The sequence below is a fragment of the Coenobita brevimanus genome, chromosome 70 (assembly GCF_032717465.1).
Source record: "Coenobita brevimanus isolate Jiangsu-jjx chromosome 70, ASM3271746v2, whole genome shotgun sequence".
NCBI lineage: Eukaryota > Metazoa > Arthropoda > Malacostraca > Decapoda > Coenobitidae > Coenobita > Coenobita brevimanus.
In genome coordinates, this window is record NC_137023.1 from 36,010,651 (window position 1) to 36,032,609 (window position 21,959).

The 21,959-nt window shown below is 40.9% G+C and overlaps 1 protein-coding gene across 1 annotated transcript in view; it reads right to left on the minus strand.

The window, feature by feature from the left end:
- Rok (Rho associated coiled-coil containing protein kinase) overlaps window positions 1–21,959 on the minus strand; it is a 165,688-nt gene that overhangs the window by 44,896 nt on the left and 98,833 nt on the right. The window contains exons 23-24 of the mRNA XM_080277508.1: window positions 5,473–5,551; window positions 1,429–1,639 (exon numbers count right to left, since the gene is read on the minus strand). Coding sequence (XP_080133634.1) covers window positions 1,429–1,639; window positions 5,473–5,551 — 290 coding nt within the window. The remainder of the gene's footprint in view (window positions 1–1,428; window positions 1,640–5,472; window positions 5,552–21,959) is intronic.

Below are 21,959 nucleotides of genomic sequence, written 5' to 3' on the forward strand. Positions count from 1 at the left end.
AAACCAAGTTCAACCATCCATCCATCATCCAATCCTATGCCGCCCCATGAGAAGTGTAGGAGCCAGGGGCTAGGCAAGTTGGTCCTGACATTAAAGATGAGAGTGACCAGCCTCACTCATCCCTGAGTGGCATTATGTGAGCAATAAACCCTAACCACCCCTTGGATATAAACTTACACAGGCTCAATCTGATTGGAGCGCAATAATTACCCACTAAACCACCAGGCACCATAATTTGGTTATATGGCTACCACCCAGCATGGTAAATGGTTTCCTAGTGTACAGGAATCCATTTGGCTTGTCAATCAGTGTTGAGTCACCCATAGGCAGAAGAAAGAGGAAAGAGTGAAGGAAAGAAAGACAGAACATGGAGTGTAAAGTCACCCGTGGGCAGAAGGAAGAGGAGAGAATGAAGGAAAGAAAAACAAGAGGAAGGAAGGAAGAAAGGAAAGAGCAGACACCCACAGCAGCACTACATCAAGTGAGTGGATGGTGACTGCCCCCACCTACCACAAATAAACCAATTACAAAAATATTTGAAAAAAAAAATAAAAAATAATAATTAACTGAGTTTGACACTATGATAAAATACCTAGATCAGATGCCATTTCATTCAGAAGCTACACTCTCTTCCACGATATAAACATACTACCACTTTTCACAAGTCACTGCTTTTCATTCTATTCACTCTACACAAACCACACACATTCCTCAACAGTCTTCTTTCCAACACACTTATTCTTCAACTTTTCACACTCAGGCCTCATTAAAGACCCATGTGTTAAGCTGGGGACTAACATACCTTCATGCAATCCCCTTGCAGCCATCACACTAAAGTTATCTACAGTATTTCCTCCCATGGCCTTCAAAGCACTAACCAATTTTTTTCTTTGAGTCTCTCTACTCTCCATTTTGTTTGCATATTCACCTTTCTTAACCAATCTTTTATAACACATTCATACATATACAGTAAATGTAAGAGCCATGGGGACATTAGGCACTCCTGTCTTGCTTATACACTGATTTTAAGCCACACACATGTATCCACCTACTTTTACACAGGTTTTATTACCATCACAGAAAGTCTTTACAACATTCAACAGTCTTCCGAGCACACCATTCAAATTTAAAACCTTCCATAATCACTCCTTTTTCACCATGTCGGGGGCAGGGTGGCCCAGTGGTAGAGCGCCTGACTCAAGACCAAAAGGTCGAGAGTTCGTGCCCTGCTTGGGCAGCTGCCCTGCAGGGAGAGGTAGTACTCTCCTGTCACCTAGCTAGGCTCTATGATCTGTCAAGGTCAAGCTTAGGGAACTCATTTCCCCATGTAAAATACTCCAAAAATTTTTTTCACCATGCCATATACTTTCTAGAATCCTTAAGTGCCACAAATAAATACTGTATACAGGTATATTTTTTAAAACTTACGTCTGCACTCAACAGCTGGTGGAGGCCTAAACATGTGCCACAGGTGCCTCTGACACACCTCACAGTTGGTGGGCATGTGAAAGCTGATGGCCAGGAACTCATGCCCCTTGTGAGTCATAATATTTGCTTTGTCCAGCCCTGCAGCCTCAAGTGCCAAAGGACCCGGGGTGTCCCCAGGCTTACGACTTTCACCTTCACCCGCGTACAGCAACTGAAAAGGATGGCAATACATTGCATGTAATCATATAAAGTCCATAGAGGGAACATTGTTTTATATTCTTTTCATCAAATCTTTAATTCCCAACCCAAACAATTGTTTACCTTGGTTTAACAACGGGCAACTTACTATCCTCATTGATCGATGACTGGTTTCTTGAGTTTCATAGGGGACATACAGGTACTTTAAGGGTTTAACATTAATCATCCAATTGCTTCAGGCTAATGCAAGGTTACTGAAATTTCACTATATAAACAGTTCTCACTTTACATGTAGAAAGTTGAGCAAACAAATTGCTACTACACAATAAAAAATAAATGTAACTGATGCACATGCTTAGGCTTATAAACTCATGGTTCGCAAAATGTACAGCTGATGCAGAGCCAATGACTTACCGGTAACTCTTCAGTGAAAGGTTGTGAAGGTAACACAGGGGAAGGTTTTAACTCTTCTCATGCCATCACTCAAGTGGCAGTGGCAGTAGCCCTTGACATTTCTAATGCTTTTGACAGAATGTGGCACTGTTAACCAAATTTTCTTGCTACAGCCTATCATCTTTTGTCCCGCTGATCTCATATATCAGCAACAGAAAGACAAGCACAATGGACGATGATGTATACATTTAGGCCTCACCACTTGTCTTCACTACATGAAAACTACTGGAATGATTAACTAAAAGTTACACCCAGTTTTGAAATAACAATGGTAAAATGATCGTGACTTTGCCAGAATGATGCCTCCTAGTCAACTGTTTGAGTCAAGATGGCCACCCAGGTAGTTTTAACTCTAACCACCTCCCGAGTTAATCCGGCTGTTAATGTACATCTGGCAAACCCTGGACACTCCCAGACTCACTGATGTGCAAAACTCGCCAGTGCTCACCAAGCTCTCGTCATGGTAGGATGTATGCTGTTAATGTTCTTACCGCATAAATCCTCAGTTTCTTCCCTATGTCTTCCTAGCATTATATTTTCACCTGACATATTCCAAGGCGGTGGCTGAATCGGTAGAGAGGCGGCCTGCAGTCCTGATGGACCCAGGTTCGAATCCTGGCTGGGGCAGGGAACAGTTTAAGACTTTGAATTTCATAAAAAGCAGACTTTCCTGATCTACCAGATGATCCGCCGACATGTCATAAAAGTACCCCCGCTAATATCAATACACCAGTCCCGTATGAGACAGCCCTAGCATGTATTCAATATGGACGGTGGGTGTTAGCGCCGAGGTGGTGACATGTGGAGGTGTAGGAGGACTACTGGGCCTTGGGATAGGCTACTGCCCCTGAGATATAGGCCCTGAAGCCTTTGCCCAGTCAGACACACACCCACACCCACACACACAAAGATGCTTGGAAAGTACTTGAGTGATGCAGAAAAGTAAAAAACATTAACTCTGATGGGTGAAAATATCACTTTAAAGTGATGTTTTTGCCTAGCAGAGTTGTCATGTTGAAGGTTTCTGGCTAAATATAGGAGAGTACCATCCACTCACTTGATGTAGTGCTGCCTACTTCTTCCTTAGCCTTTATCATTCTTTTTCTGTGCCTGCCCTCCCCTCTTCCTATTTCTCCCATCTTTCCTGTCACTTCTTATTGCTTTTCTTTCCGTTACAGGTGGCTTTACATTGAGTGACAAGCCAAATGGTTTCCTGTAAGCCAAGAAACCATTTACAACGCTGGGTGGTAACCATATAACCAAACCACACGTGCTCCCTACATGTCAAGTGGGTTGGTGGAGGGTTAGTGCCCCTCCCTGTAAAACAAAAAACTCAGAGTCAAATGGCCACCCTGTAAGGGATTATGGCGTCTGGCAATAGATAGATAGATCAATGTTTTCTGCAGTGGCTGTAGGTGGTGATGACTTTTTTTCTGTGAAATACTGAAACTTGTGACTGGAAATCGAGTCTGGCAAGGCTGCTACCCCTAACCGAATGTGCAGTGATACCAAGTTTTTTTATGTGCAGTGATACCAAGTTTTTTTTTTTTTTCTTTTTTAATGAGATTACATGGCCATAGGCCTCCTCCCTATCCCCACAGAACCACGTTATATGGACCTTGCAATATGACGGATCGCCATGCAATGGGTTTTCACTTAACGTAACCTCACTGTACCGTATAGTAATGAGTGACCGTATTTCAATTCCACTCAAGTATTGCCAGTATGTCACCAGGCTCGGTCCTGGTTCCAATCCTGTTCCTCATCCACATCAATGATCTCTTGTTTCTCACTTGTAACCCCATTCACTCATGAGCTGATAAGCCAATGCTTCAAAGTTCCTTTACACTTAATTATCTAATTACAAAGCTTGACATCTCTAACTCCTAACTTAGTACAGCAATCTTTATATATCAAGACTTATCTGAGATCACAGAATGGGGACAAAATAACACTGTCTCATTTAATGCTAGGAAATTCAGCTCCAGTTTACCCATTTTACTCGCAGACAGATATTGCTCAATTCAGATAGTAGCTTCAATGCAACCAATACTCCTATCCATAAAAGTATTGGAATTCTCTGTGTTTTGCATAACAATATCCTCAGTTGGACTTCTCACATTAGATCACTTGCTAAAAACCTCCTTAGAGAAACGAATTATTCACTGGCAAGCTGATAGCTACACTTTACAAATCATGTGCGCTCTCAGCTCAAATACTGCTCATTCCTGTGGAGTGGATGTGTGAGAAGTTGAACTAAAACAAATGGACAATACTGAGAACAAAGCTATAAGAATAATCAATAACCCAGCAATTTCAAATGGGCTACCTCCTCTACAAAAGCAATGAAATGTTGCCTTCATAGCATTATTTAACAGATACTTTTAGTGGCAAATGCTCAGATGAAGTTGCAACCATCATGCCACCTTCCCACTTCTCCCCCTAGCTACATGGGCATCTGGCAGCATTCATGACTTGAATGTCACACTACCATACTGAAGAACTTGTTTCACAATTTCTTTATTCCCTGAACTGCTTCTCTTTGGAACTCACATCCCCAAGTTAGTTTCCCACCAAACTTGAACCTACAACAATTCAAGTCCAACCTTTACAGATTTTTAATGAATGGACGACACCTGAAATCTGGTGTACGAAATTAAAAAAAAAAAAAAAAATTGTTTTTCCTCCTCAATTCATCTTGTTATAAAAGGTATAAATACAGCCACATAACAAAGTCAAGAGGTTCTCTACCTTTACTCTGCTCACAAAACAGAAAATGAAATTCCACATAAATTTTTGTGAAATGCTCTGCTACCTGTTAAAATGCTGCAACTACAAGTTCTATTATCGTCAGTTTAGAATGCTTTGTCACACCTCTTTCTTGGCAATGTATCTTGTTAATTGCACTTTGCTGAAGTGTTAGCTACATCCTTTTTATATCATACTAGAATGCATACCAAAAAATATATTCATTCACCATTTGTAGAAATAAACTAGCTGGGATGAGCTACAATGGGGCTTCCTTAACCAACAAGAATACTGGTCTACAAGACAGTTTCCCATTTCCAGCAATGAATCCCAGTTGTAAAAACAATATTTGTACACAAATCTGTAATTCCTATGCAATACACACCTTGTACAAATATGCAGAGTCTTCATTTAAAGTTGTTTCACTCTCAGTTGTGTGTGATGAAAACACACATTGTAGAGTTACTCTGAAGTCAGAAATTAGTTTTCTGTGCTTTTAACCCCTTAACCAAATCGAAAGCACATTTCACTTACAAGCTTTTCCTTTTGGAATATCTTTTGCTTTCACACACACACGCATCCCAGACTTTACTGTAAGTGAGGAATGATTGTACTGCAAACTTAATTTTAACAAAACATAAATACCTGAAATATTCTGGGGATATCCTTAGCTTCAGCTCTGATTACATCACCCTGTGTTACTGAACGAACATGGAACAGCTTCCTGTAAAAAAGAAATTCTGAAATGTTACGGCAATCAACCCCAACTAGGTCAGAATCATTTACATGAATCATTCTTCTTCATCCATTGAATCTCACTTTTCACTCTAAAAACTGCAATGTACTTCTCTTTCACACATCTAGCATTACCAGAGCCAATGTCACTAGTGCTGTAAATCGGCAAGCAAAGGCCAATTAACCCTTTTGTACACGGGGGCCCAGCGAAGAATCCAACTGCTTGCACTCTTTCGAAGCAGGATTCGTCCAAGTGAAATCCAACCGCTCGCACTCTTTTGGATCAAGATTCATCCAAGTGAAATCAACCGCTCACACTCTTTCGACGTACGTTGAATCCAGTCATATAATTTGCTGTATTTTCTTCACAACAGTTTGTTGTTTGATCTTCCTAATGAACGGAAAAAAAAATCTTATAAAAAAAGGGAATTACCATATTGTATCATTCACTTATTTATTCAATGCTCATTCACTCACAGATATATAAACATTTCGGCAATGATTATAGAATATTGTAGAGCATTTACCTGTGATCTATTTTGTAAAAAAATGACACTTTTATCTACATTAGAAAATTTTTCATGGCATATGGAATAGTAATAGCCTTCATCACGCCTGGCCGCTATGAGTGAACTGTTTCCTATCATTTCATTCTTGCCCGTCCAGACCTCACGCTCCCCACATTCCTCACTCAGTGATTTGTGTGGCATGGATAAATAATTACAATCATTTCATTCCCCTGCCCTAATGTTTAACTGTATTGTTATGAAACTGATACATGTTACAAATGAATAAATGATCTTCCTAATGAATGAAAAAATAAATAAAGGATATAAAACAATATACTTTATCATAATCATATAGAGTACTGACACACTGTACTTTCTTCACAACAATTTGTTGTGAAAAAAAATAGTGTGTGAGTACTGTATATATGTCAGTAAGTAAATGAATACATTACTGAACAACAAAGTACAATGCTTTATATCCTTTATGTATTTTTTTTTATTCATTAGGAAGACTATTTATTCACATGTAACATGTTTCAGTTTCATAACAATACAGTTAACAATTTGGGCAGGGGAATGAAATGATTATAATCATTTTTCGATGCCACACAAATTATACTGAGTGATGAATGTGGCGAGTGTGAGGTCTGGGCGGATGAGAATGAAATGATATGAAACAATTCACTCAAGAGTGACAAGGCGTGATGATCGACTGTTGTTATTCCGTATGCCATAAAAATTTTTCTAATATAGCTCTATCTATCTATCTATTGCCAGACGCCTCAATCCCATTTGGGGTGGCCACAAACAAATCACCTCCAAGTCGCCCTGTCCCCCGCCATTTCACTGCCCTGCTCCCAACTCACACCCCCCTCTCTCATATACCTCTCTACCCCATCCCTCCATCTCATCCTCGGCCTCCCCCTCCCTCTTCCCCCCTCCACCTCACTCACATACACTCTCTTCGTCAGTCTTTCACCCTCCATCCTCTCCACATGGCCAAACCATCTCAGTGTGTTCCTCATAATGCTTCCTATCACATCTACATCAACACCACAACGCTCCTTTATATCCTCATTCGTCAGCCTGTCTCTCCATGTGACTCCACATGCTCCTCTTAAATAACTCATTTCCACTGCTCTCACTCTTGACTTGTGTCCTTCCAACAACGTCCAAGCTTCACTTCCGTACGTTAGAGTTGGTATCACAATATTGTCATATGGTAACTTTTTCACTTCCATGCTCACTTCCCTGTTTCTTATCACTTCTTTCAAAGAACCAGCAACCTTTCTTCCCTGCTGTACCCTTTCAAGCACTTCACCCTCCAAACCTCCATCCTTACTCATCACACTACCCAAGTACTTAAACGTACTCACATTTTCCAATTCCTCACCATCCAACCTCGCTGTCCATTCACTGACTTCACCTCTCTCAAACACCATCATTTTACTCTTCCCTACATTCACCTTTAGATTCCGTTTCTTACACACTCTCTCAAACTCATCCACCAAGCCTTGCAGCTCCCCTTCGTCTTCACTCAACAACACAGTATCATCTGAAAACAACAGTACAGGGAGTTTCCAAACACTATCCTCTCTCACTAGGGCCACTCCAACATCCACTACCTTACCTTGTACCTCTTTTATTACCCCATCCATGAACAGATTGAACAACCATGGAGACATGACACATCCCTGTTTCAAACTAACTTTCAAAGAGAAAAATTCACTCAGTTCACCATCCACAAGCACTGCAGCCTTCGCACCATCGTACATACTCTTCACAGCATTCAACAACTTCCCATCTACTCCATACATTCTTAACACTTTCCACAATCCTTGTCTATCCACCCTGTCATATGCTTTCTCCAAATCCATGAAAGCCGCATACAACTTCTTTCCCTTCTCTAGAAACTTGTCCACTAAAGATCTAAGAATGAATATCTGATCTACACAACCTCTTCCCTTCCTAAAGCCTCCCTGTTCTTCTCCAACTAATTTCTCTGTTCTTTCTCTAACTCTGTCAATAAGTATCCTACCATACACTTTTCCTATTATACTAAGAAGACAAATGCCCCTATGATTACCAAACACTTCTTTTCCCCTTTTCCTTTGTACAAGGGGATAATTATACCTGACTTCCAATCCTCCGGGACTCTACCTTCCTCCCAGGCCAATCTGCACACCTTCCACATCCATTCTACTATTCTCTCTCCCCCATGCTTCAGCATTTCACCACACACTCCATCAATTCCTGGGGATTTCCCCGATTTAACTTTCTTCATTGCTTCCACAATTTCTATCCTACTGATTTCTTCCTGTCTTCTCACCTCCCTCCTTCTCCCAGCCATTCCTCAGTCACTTATACTCGCATTACTTCCATCCTCTACGTTCAACAATTCCTTAAAGTGTTCTCTCCATCTGCTCACTTTTTCACCCTGCTTCACTAGTAATCTACCATTTTTATCTTTCATTCCCCTGCTAACTTCACTTCCACCCTGTCTTACTCTTTTCACCTCTCTCCAGAACATTTTCTTACAGTCCCTCCACTTTACACTCAAATTCCTTCCAAATTCCTCATCCACTCTCTTCTTGCTCTCTCTTACTAATCTTTTCACCTCTCTCTTTCTTTCTACATATAACTCTCTCTTCCGCCTCTCAACTTCTTCCACACCCCTATTTCTCATCCATTCATTGTATGCTAGAAGTGTAATTTTTTATGAAATGGATTGCAGGTAAATGCTCTACAATATTCTATAATCATTGCCGAAAAGTTTATATGTCTGTGAGTAAATGCCTCTGTTCTAGCTAAATTATTCAGACTATGCATACATACTTCTTTATTCCGAAATTCATGGAAAGAAGCCAATATCCACCCGATTCCGAAGAAAGGAAGTTCCTCTGACCCCTCTGATTACAGACCAATAACTGTCACATCTTCTCTTGGTAAGATATTTGAAACTATAATTAATAAGCACACTGTTAAACATCTTGAATCCAACAACTTAATTAGTGACAGACAATATGGTTTTGCTACGAAAGATCCACCATTGACTCAATCTCCTAACTCATACCATCCATCAATCAATTGATCTACATGGAGAAACTCATGCAGTGGCTCTTGATATTTCTAAAGCTTTCGGCAGAGTATGGCACCGTTCCCTGCTGTCCAAACTCCCTTGCTATGGACTAACGTCTTTTGTTCCTTTGATTTCTTCATATCTTAGTGACAGGAAAATAAAAGTAGATGATGTATATTCCAATTTCCACTCAATTAATGCCGGCATGCCGCAGGGGTCAGTTCTGGCGCCAACCCTATTCCTCGTTCATATTAATGATCTCTTTATCTGTCACCCACAATCCCATCCACTCATATGCAGATGACTCAACACTACATAGTTCATTCACACTCAGACACCCATTTACAAAGTCTAATATCTCTACCTCTCAACTCAGTACAGCCATCTCCATAAATCAAGACCTATCTACGATCAGTGAATGGGGACAGATATTGCCAGATTCGTACATTACCTTCAGTGCTACTAATATTCCCATCTCCAAAAGTATTGAAATTCTTAGTGTCCCACTTAACAATGCCCTCAGCTGGACCTCTCATGTTAGTTCACTTGCTAAAACCGCCTCAAAGAAACTTGGATTATTGTACAGAGTCCGTAACTTGTTCGCTGATGAGCAGTTAGCTATAATTTTTAAGAGTCATGTGTGCTCTCAGCTTGAATATTGCTCACCCTTGTGGAATGGATGTGGAGAGGTTGCATTAAAACAACTACACAAAATTCAGAATAAAATGTTAGAATTATTAACCCTGCCATTACAAATAAACTACCTCCCCTGCAAGTAAGAAGGAATGTTGCCTCCCTTGCATTATTTTACTGATATTTTTTTGGCAAATCCTCAGACGAAGTTGCGTCCATGATGCCACCTCTCCATGCCTTCCCTCGTGCTACACGGGCATCTGGTAGCGCTCATGACTGGAATGTCATTCAGCCATATTGCAGAACTTCTGCCTATCAGAATTCTTTCATTCCCCGAACTGCATCTCTCTGGAACTTGCTTCCCCAGAGTTGTTTCCCTCCAAATTTAAATCCACAGCTGTTCAAGTCAAACTGTTACAGATACTTTATGAGCAGAGGACACCTGTAATCTGATGCAGGGATTATTATTATTTTTTATTCATTTGTTTTTCCTTCCTCTGTTCTATTAAAAAATAAAAATAAATGATACAATATGGTCACTCTTTTTTTTTCATAAGGAAGACCATTCATTAATTTATAACATAAACCAGTTTCAAAACAATACAGTTATAATAAGGGCCGGGGAAAGAAATGACTGAAATCAGTTTCTGATACCGCATGTATCGCTAAGTGAGGAGTGTGGGAAGCGTGAAGTCTGGGCTGGCGAGAGACTGTCACTGAGTACTGTACTTGGAAGTAGTTGGACGCAGGTGGTCTCGAAAGAGTGCGAGAGGGTTAATATCGGTATTGGTCTCGCAGGGGAAAAATACAGTAATCTGATAATCAGAATAATATCGGAACTGGCTGCATGATGATAAAAAATATACAGATGATTGTTTTACCCAATGACCCTAGACTCTAGCACTTATTTCTCCACCACTTTAGGCGTGAACAAAGGTTGTAATTATATTTCAAATATACTGACTGTTGTAAATGGTAAAATGCTTGAAAAAAATATGGAATATTTTGAACTTAATATTATATAATTGTGGTCAGAAAGAAACTCATTACAAATACCTAGACAGAATTCTTATGTCATGAAGACAGGTATAAACTTGCAAGTCTGACAGTATGCACGCACGCATGCATGCACGCACACACACACTTACACACACCGGCGATGTTCTACCAAAGGTATGACTTACGCTTAATGTTTACTTTCAATGGTATAAAAGCTGAGAGTAGAAATTCATTTTCTTTTCATCTTTTCTATTAATCTTCAGTAAAATGTACATAATTAAATAATATACAAAATTAATTAGTGCAGCTCTTTAGAAATTTATTAATAAATGGTTGTTACTTGCAATGCTAATTTTGTTTAGATAATGTGAAAAAATGCTGACAGCCTACTTAAAAAATATATATATACAGTATTAATTTATTCAATCACATTGAAATATCACAATTCCTTTAGTTTTTTAATTTGGATTTTTATTTTAAAGTATAAAATGAAAACTGTACTAAACAGTAATCCCTTTATGACCCGGATGCCCAAGACCCGGACATCCCATGTATCAGACATTTTCAGCTTGGCCATGAGTCCAAGTCTCAGAATATTCCCTAAGATATCCAGACATCTGGGACACCAAAAATGGCCAAAAAACATCAAAATGCAAAAAACACGATGATATGTGTTCCTCCCTACTCTAAATTTGCCATGCGGTGTCAAACAGCTGTGCTTTGGCCGTACAATACTTCCGGCGACGTCCACTAGAGTACCCCTACATCTTCCCCATTTCCCGTCTACCTACCGTTGTGACCGCATGCTCGTTGCTGTGGCTGCCCATGAGCTCGCTTTTGTGAATAAACAGTGAATAAACTGTAATACCTCACCACTAGACCACATGGGAATTAACAGTGTTGTGCAGTGTCAAGAAATTAGAATCCAGAATGCAATGGATTAAGTGCAGAATGCAACACTGGTGTGTTGCAACTGGCATGGCACAAATAAGAACAGAATGTGCAGAGTTAAACAATTATACTTCACAGTGCAAAGGATTAAGTGCAGTGCAACACTGGATTACTGTACGTGCTTCAGGTGCACCTTCACCACTGTCATAGAGGAGGCGGGTTAATCTTCGCGACAGCCACGGACGTGTTGTCAGTACCCTGTACACTGCTAACTATTTTCCTTACTCACGTCTAATTTCTCATTCTCTGGTTCCTTTTCATTTATTTTATGGTTTCTCTCCCTTATTTGTGTGAACAGGATCTTAAATAGGTGCTGTGCATGTCCAGTAGGGAGTTATTTAGGTGGCTTTTGAAGTTAGGTTGGGTTGGGGTCTATACGTAACTGTAAAGTGGCATTTTTCCCAAGTCCCAGACAAGACCAAGTCCCGGATGTTGCTTGGGCTCTATTACGTGGGATCTTGGAGAGATTACTGTACCTTTATATTTTAAAATGTTATTATAATACTGTATACTTAAAAGCAGATACTGTAAAATCTCACTATAACTGACTAACTGGGGCCCCAAGCCATTCTGAAAAAAGCGAAATTCCAATAAATGCGACATCTGGACTTCCTCCTGCTAACAAGAGTGACATCCGGACTTCCTCCTGCTAACCCAGACTTTTTCCGATATACAGCATCAGACATTAGTCCGGACTGCACCAATTTGTTTTTTCCATTAGCACTGTTGCTTCATTATTTGTTATCCAACTCACATCCAACAATCTACATCCTCAAGATCCTGACCCACTGCCCTACCCATCCAACGCCTAACATCAAAGTCACGACAACCACTTAATGCCCACCCAACGCCCATCATCAAGGTCAAGAGAACCACCCAATGTCCATCCAATGCACATCATCAAGGTCATGACAACCACCCAATGCCCATTCAAGGTCATGACAACCACCCAGTGACCATCATCAAGGTCACGACAACCACCTAATACCCATCCAATGCCCATCATCAAGGCCATGACAACCTACCCAAACATCCTCATCCTCCACCAACCCCCTGCCAAAGCTGGACTGAAGTCAGGCAGTCCAGGCCACTTCTGGCTTTATTGGAATTTTCCCGATATATAAGAATTTAGTCCGGTAGGCTCCTCAAGTCTGATAAAAGAGAATTCCGGTATACAGTAAAACCTCGATATAACGGACTTCAATAGACCGGAATTCGCTTTTATCGGACTCGAGGAGCTACCGGACTAAATTACCGTATATCAGAAAATGTCCGATAAAGCCAGAAGCAGTCCAGACTGCCTAAGCACTTCAGGTATGCTCACCACAATAAGGTAAATAAAAGACATGTTTATCAGTGTACAGTACAGTATTAACATATACTGTATATTGTACCATTTGATTAATGTAATGAAGTTATAACACAGTACAGTACCGCAGTGGTAGTCAAAACAGTTTAACCCCTTAACCGCGGGGCGTCACTTTCGTGACGCTTGGGAGCAAGGGATCATACCGTAGGGCATCACTTTTATGATTCTGTGTTATTTTGAATTCACCCGGGCTTTCAAGTGGTGGCTTGTATCATCTATCAGTACTGCCTATGTCCAACACTAGTCAGCACTCCCAATCTCATCTGTACTCCCATCCATTGTTGACAATTTAGCCATTTCTCCTCGTTCCTGACTCCCCTCCCTACCTCCCCTCCATTACCCTATCCTCTCGCCTGCCCGGCCGTGCTACACCAAGTAAATCTTCCCTGGAATTTTTCACTGATTTCATCCATTGAAATAAGCCCTATGCCCTATTCTTATACCAAATAATATATCTATCTATCTATCTATTGCCAAGAAAGAAATAAGGTACGTGAGTGCCATACACCTAGAATTGGCTAATTATCACCTGACAACACCTCACGTGCACTTGTTCGCTAATTTTCGCTGTTTATTTCCCCTTGAAATATGCTGTATAATCTATTTTCGTAATAAATATACATATAAGGAGGGAAGGGAGAAGCCTAAGTGATAATTACATTCATCTGGAACTACCTAATTACTGCAGGCCACCACACTGTATTCTACGCTAAATAAATCTTCCCTGGAATTTTCCACTGATTTCATCCATTGAAATAAGTCCTATGCCCTATTCTTATACTAAATAATATATACAAAAAAGAAATAAGGTAAGTGATAGTGCCATACACCTGGAATTGGCTAATTATCACCTGACAACACCTCACGTGCACTCGTTCGCTAATTTTCGCTGTTTATTTCCCCTTGAAATATGCCGTATAATCTATTTTCGTAATAAATATACATATAAGGAGGGAAGGGAGAAGCCTAAGTGATATTTACATTCACCTGGAACTACCTAATTTATTATGTATTGTCTTGGTTTCCCGCAAATCATTTCATTGCTACATAATAGCAAGTCTCACAAGGCTAAAGTTGGTAGTATTGCACTCACCCAAGCCAGGCGGCAGGAGGCCACCACTATCAGTTCACTGTCGTCTTTCAAGGTGAAGGTACGTCTGTTTGCTCCTGCTAACTTCCCCTGTTTTTCAGCCCCATGTAAAGGGCCCTGTGACCTTTACCCCCTACTAAACCTCGTGTGGAAAGAGGTAAAGGGCTGACAATTGATAAAAGAGTGACTACGATCTTTCTATTGAGTAAAACAGTGCAAGTGGAATTGTAAATAATGTGTAAACAGCAAGTGAAAGCAATGAATGTACATATACGTGAACAGTGGAAAATAATTTTATAAGTTACATCAAGTGACAGTGCATAACACAGTGTAAATAAAATAGAAATGTAAATAACATAAATAAAACAGAGAACGTAAATAGAAATGTAAATGAGTAGTATTATAAGAATACGAGTATATACCCTAGGAGTAATGAAAGTGAAAGTTTCACTCTAGCATGTATGAATACTATGAGTTATGAGAGTGAAGGTGAAAGTGACATTCACTCTCAATGCTAGTACTGTATACAGGACGAGAAAGTGAATGCTACGTATTTTACTTAAAGAAATTGAATGCCTACAGTGACAATAAACTACTATTACTGAAGGAAACTTATGGATAAAGACTGTAGATATATATAAGTGTTATACAGTATTAGAAATATAAACTGCGAGTGTTTTTATGAATAATAAATGACAGAACACCAGCGGCGAACTAGCGCAAGTGGGAAGGTCACACGCCCTCATAATTTTCATTGCTTACACAGTTTTTTTTTTTGGAGTATGGATTCCAAACTATTTGAGAATCATAGAATAGTGTTTCTAATGATAATATCAGACTGTGGTAATCATATTACGGGTTGTCGGGAAGTGTAAAGTGGAGACTTTGTTACCCAACTTCAGAGGTCTCCACAAGTCCTATGGTACTCGACGAAGGCTCAACAAACACCCTAGGAGAAAGCTGAAGGTATGTGCCATAAGCATATATGATTTTAATATTCTAGGATTAATAACTGATTTTTGGCAAATATTTTTAGAGAGTCTATCGAAGCGCGAATATGCCCGCGGGAGCCACAAGAAAAAGCAAAACAAGCCCACAGTGTAAGGGTTAAAAACGTTCATGCGATCCGGACTAATGTCTGATATATCGGAAAAAGTCTGGATTAGCAGGGGGAAGTCCGGATGTCACTTTTATCGGAATTTTGCATTTTTCGGACTGGCTTGGGCCCCAATTAGCCCGTTATAGTGAGGTCTTACTGTATTGAAGTCTGTTATATAGAGGTTTTACTATAACATCTTTGTCACTCGGCAAATAGCAGGAAACATAAAGCAATACCGTAACTTTTGAGCTTCCCTAAAAGTACACACCACTCAAATATTAGACAAATAATAAACACATAACAGTGTAATTTCTAAATCTGAGCCAAATCTTGGTAATTAATGATATATGAAACACAATGTATGTAGGCTTCTGGTCATAACCCAAAAAATAAAATACAGCATTTGAACTTGAAAATATGTAAAATCTTGGGTGGCCGGTCATTAGTCGTAAAATGAAACAACATTTCTACTTAAAAGTAACATTTTGATCATTAGCTGACTCAGGCAAAACCAACCTAGAGCTAATGCCTTGTGATAAAAAAACACCTGCTTTAATTCACTAGTAGTCAAGGACTGACTCAACCAGACAGGTACATGTGAAGCTACAGAAGGCACGGTGAAATTTTTTTTTTTGGCCTACCTGATGGAGCCAGGATTCCGTGAGCTTGAATGATGAGTGAATGGTAGCATGGTCCATTGAACTGGGCAAACTTAGGCTGTCTGGACATTGCTACTCCTCACCCTGCCCTAGGATGGGAATGGAGGTTCGGATGATGATGATGATGATGATGATATATATATATATATATATATATATATCCATCCATCCATCATCCAATCCTAAATTGCCCCATGAGGAATGTAGGAGTCCGGGGCTAGGCATGTTGGTCCTGACATTTGAGATGAGAGTGACCAGCCTGACTCATCCCTGAATGACATTACATGAGCAATAACACCAACCATCCCTTGGATATAAACCTTCACCAACTCAATCTGACTGGAGTGATGCAATTACCCACTAAACTACCAGGCACCATAATTTGGTTATATGGTTACCACCCAGCGTAGTACGAGGTGCTACCCAAAAGTTCCAGTAATTCGAACAGAGTGAGCCAGCCGTTTGCAGTTTTGCCTTTTGCTGCTAGAAGGAGTCAGCAGCACCCCTTGTGCATCAGTGTGGCACTGGCTGTGTCTGTGAGCGGACGTGTTGTTGAGCTACGCTTACTATTGCAACGTGGTGTGTAGGTGGTTTGGCAGTTTTACAATGGTGGACCTCATGGAACAAAGAATCTGCATCAAGTTCTGCTTCAAGATCAACAAGACAGCTGCAGAAACTCACCGGTTGCTTCAACAAGCCTTTGGTGACAATGCCTTGTCCAAAAGCAGAACATTTGTCTAGTACAAGCAGTTCATGGAAGGACAAATGTCCATCACAGACAATGACTGTTCTGGATGACTGACAACGGCAACAACACCAGAAAACGTCGGAAATGTTCGTCAGGCTATCCTTGCAGATCGTAGACAAACTATCCATGATATTTGTGATATCGTTGGACTGTTGTACGGAAGTGTGCAACGCATTTTGTCAGACGTGTTGGGCACGAGACGCATTACTGCAAAATTTGTGCCAAGACTGCAGAGTGATGCGCAGAAGGCACCTCACTCACATACATTCTCCTCGTCAGTCTGTCACCCTCCATCCTCTCCACATAGCCAAATCACCTCAGTGTGTTCCTCCTAACACTTCCTAACACAGCCACATCCACACCACAACGCTCTTTCACATCCTCATTTGTCAGCTTGTCTCTCCATGTGACTCCACAGGCTCCTCTTAAATAACTCATTTCCATGGCTCTCACTCTTGACTTGTGTCCTTCCAACAACGTCCAAGCTTCACTTCCATATGTCAGAATTGGTATCACAGTACTGTCATGCAGTAACTTTTACACTCCCATGCTCACTTCCCTGTTTCTTATCACTGTTTCAATGAATCAGCAACCTTTCTTCCTTGTTGCACCCTTTCAAGCACTTCACCCTCCAAACCTCCATCCTTACTCATTACACTCCCCAGGTACTTAAACATATTCACGTTTTCCATTTCCTCACCATCCAACCTCACTGTACATTCACTGACTTTATCTCTCTCAAAGACCATCATTTTACTCTTCCCTACATTCCCCTTTAGATTCCATTTCTTACACATTTTCCCAAACTCATCCACCAAGCCTTGCAGCTCCCCTTCGTCTTCACTTAACAACACAGTATCATCTGCAAACAACAGTACAGGGAGTTTCCAAACACTACCCTCTCTGACTAGGGCCACTCCAACATCCACTGCCCTACCTTATATCTCTTTTATTACCCCATCCATGTACAGATTGAACAACCATGGAGACATGACACATCCCTGTTTCAACCCAACCTTCAAAGAGAAAAATTCACTCAGTTCACCATCCTCATGCATTGCAGCCTTAGCACCACAATACATACTCTTCACAGCATTCAACAACTTCCCATCCACTCTGTATATTCTTAATACTTTCCATAATCTGTGTCTATCAACCCTGTCATATGCTTCCTCCAAAGCCATGAAGGCCGCATACAACTTCTTTCCCTTCTCTAGAAACTTTTCCACTAAAGATCTAAGAATGAATATCTGATCTACGCAACCTCTTCCCTTCCAAAAGCCTCCCTGTTCTTCTCCAACAAATTCATCTGTTATTTCCCTAACTTTGTCAATAAGTATCCTACCATACACTTTTCCTATTACACTAAGAAGATAAATGCCCCTATGATTACCACACACGTTTTTTTCCCCTTTTCCTTTGTACAAGGGAATAATTATACCTGACTTCCAATCCTCCAGGACTCTACCTTCCTCCCAGGCCAATCTGCACATCTTCCATATCCATTCTACTACTATCTCTCCCCCATGCTTCAGCATTTCACCACACACTCCATCAATTCCTGGGGATTTCCTAATTTGACTTTCTTCATTGCTTTCACAACTTCTATATTACCGATTTCTTCCTGTCTTCTCACCTCCCTCCCTCTCCCAGCCATTCCCCAGCCACTTATACTCGCATTACTTCCACCCTCTATGTTCAACAATTCCTTAAAGTGTCCTCTCCATCTGCTCACTTTCTCTTCCTTCTTCACTAGTAATCTACCATTTTTATCTTTCACTCCCATACTAACTTCACTGCCACCCTGTCTTACTCTCTTCACCTCTTTCCAGAACATTTTCTTATAGTCTCTCCACTTTACACTCAAATTCCTTCCAAATTCCTCATCCACTCTCTTCTTACTAATCTTTTCACCTCTCTCTTCCTTTCTACATATAACTCTCTCTTCCACCTCTCAACTTCTTCCATGCCCCTATTACACGTCCATTCATTGTATGCTTTCTTCTTTTGTGCCACAGCCTGTCTCACCTCCTCATTCCACCATGCTGTTCCTTGCACCCCCTTTCATCTTCTCTTCACCCCACACACCACATCACATGCTGCACATACAGTATTTCTTCTGTGAATATCCTGCACACACCTTCCACATCCCCCATCTGCTACAATTCATATTTACCCAATCGTTCCCCCACTTCTCTCTTATACTCTGCCTTTTTCTCATCCTCTTGTAACCTTTCCACTCTCCTTCCAACTACTCCTTCCTCCCGTCCTTCCCTTCTTCTATTTCTCCATCTTACTTGGATCTTGATTCTGGCCACCACCAAGTAGTGGTCAGAAAGTCCACTCCCCCAACCTCTATAAGCTCTTACATCCATTACACATCTTCGCATCCTTTCATCCACACACACATAATCAATCACTGCCTTCCTTTCATGCAGTTCACCACCCACCCTTCTCATCACTCATCAAGTATGCCTGTGCCTGAAGAGGGTATTGGCTATCACCAATCCCCTCCTGACACAAATGTCCACTAACGCACTGCCATTCTCATCTATCTCTGCAGGCACACCCCACTCACCAACTATTCCATCCACCTTCACATTCCCTACTTTAACATTCATATCACCAATCAAAAACACTCTCTCATTCCTTCTAAACTTTTCCATGCACACTTCCACATTTGTCCTGAACTCTTCTTTCACTGTACTTGCACGATCTTATGTTGGCGCATACATGCACACAATCGTCCACATTTGTATTCCAACTTTCAATCTTACCCACACAATCCTTGAGCCAACTTAGCCATACTCTCTTATGTTCTTCTTCCATCTTTTACTCACAACAATACACACTCCTTTTGCCCTCCAATTCTCACCTACTCCTGCACATATACCCCATCCATACTCCCATTCTCTCACACTCTCTCCTCTTCATTTAGTTTCAGTTACTCCACATGCATCCACTATCGCACCCTTAAGCACCTGGACAATCTCTCTCTCTTTCACCTCATCATTCGCAACCCTTACATTCCACGTCGCGATCTGTACCATGTCCTTTGTCCTGTCCTTGGTCGTCATCGTTTGGTCAATCCTTGTTCAAGGCTTCTTGTTCGTCTTTTTAGTTAGCTGTTTTCCGGGGAGGGGCACTAACTCTCCACCAACCCTTTTAGTTGCCTCATACGACAAGCAGGGATACTGAGGGAGTATTCTTGAGAAACCCCCTTACCCACAGGGGGTGGGTGAATTTCACATACCAAAATAAATTAATTCAATGGTAAAACATCTGATTAGAGAGCCCCTCCCAAAGTCACTCTTTTTTTCTCACTTTTGATATATAATTCTCATAAAACAGGATACCAGAATAACTGAAAACCACATGAATATGATAAAAATGTTAAGAAACATTAAATAAATGGATCACTAGCCTGAAAAATTATGCTGCAGTGTATATATAGTGTAAACTATAGCTGGGTTCCAAGGCTGGGGTGGGTGTTTACTGAGCACCCACACCATCTTCCTCTCCACTTCCGTGATCTCAGCCAACGCCTCCAACTCCTCCTCCACCGCTCTTTCGATATCTTGCACTGTTTCAAAGCCTTCAAACTCTTGAACATCGTCTTCACTGTTGTTCAAGTTTATTCCTGAATCACATTAAGAACCTGCCTGCTTTTCTGTTGTCGACTGGTGTAAGTAGTAGGTGATGAGTGCCTGTTCACGAGCTTTTATCTTCTCACTGTATTCCTCGTGGCATTCGTGATTAATCTGTTCTAAAAAACCTATAATTTTCTCCCTTTTATCAACACATTCTTCAATGTCCATTAACTGTTCATGAAGGTTTTCACATGATCTAAAAAATACTAAATGTTGATGAGTTGTTCTATCTATCTATCTATCTATTACCAGACGCCATAATCCCATACGGGGTGGCCATTTGACTCTGAGTTATTTATTTTACAGGGAGGGGCACTAACCCTCCACCAACCCACTTGACACGTAGGGAGCACATATGGTTTGGTTATATGGTTACCACCCAGCGTTGTAAATGGTTTCTTGGCTTACAGGAAACCATTTGGCTTGTCACTCAATGTAAAGCCACCTGTAACGGAAAGAAAAGCAATAAGTAGTGACAGAAAAGATGGGAGAAATAGGAAGAGGGGAGGGCAAGGACAGAAAAAGAATGATAAAGGCCAAGGAAGAAGTAGGCAGCACTACATCAAGTGAGTGGATGATGGTCACCACCACCTACCACTATGATCTGTTGTTACTTGACATATTTCTGGCACCTTACTGTCACATTCAACTTTCTCAATTTCCTCGTCTTCATCACCTTCCAACATCTAAATGCTCTGTTCATTTGTTTTCTCAGTAATTAATTCCAGCATCTGTTCCTTGTTGACTTTACAAAATCCCGGGACCATGATACTCCTGGCTGCCTCCACAGTGTCCCGGAGCAACACCCCTGGTGTCAATCTTTAATCCAAATTTTTAACAAGTTGAGGGAGAAGTGGTGCCCAAGTGCTGTCTGATTCCATGCAGACACAAGAAAATTGACAGCCTGATGAATATGGAAATGTTTCCAGATGACTTTAACACTGACAACCTTGGCTTGCATGGTGACCAGGGAAGTTTGTGGTAATGGTGAAGTGTGTGGTGTGGTGACTGGTATATGGGCCGGGTGGGCAGAAGAGGTAGAGGGTGGAGCGTCTGGTTCACTCTCATTTTCACTGACTTCATCTTGAATTTCCTTAAGTTCTTCCTGGCTGTCTGTTTCCTCCCTTAGTTTGTCACGTGTTTGGCTGTAGAATATCAGTTTAACAATGGCAATTAATTCCTGGTCAAGGGGGTGGATTTTAGAGGTTGTGTTCACTGGCAAGAAGCATACTTGAAATTAGGATGATGACCAACCAAATATTTAGCGTGTCCTGAAGCATTATCGAGGAAAAGTAAAAGCTTGAAAGCATGGTTCTTGCTTTCACAGAAAGCCTTGGTGTCCTCAACAAAATGTTTATTAAACCAGTCGACCGACTGAGTAGCGTTCATATATCTTTGTTTGTTAATTCTCCAGTAAACATTAAGTTTACCCATGTCACAGTTCCTGTAGGCCCTTCGCTTGGCAGCACAGTAGATACAAGGTTTAATTTTGAGGGTGCCTGATGCACTGGTTGTCGACAAAACACTGACCCTGTCCCTTGACATCTTTACCCCTCTTGCCTATTTCTCGTCTTTGAAAATAAATGCTTCCCTATGTGATCTCTTCCAACA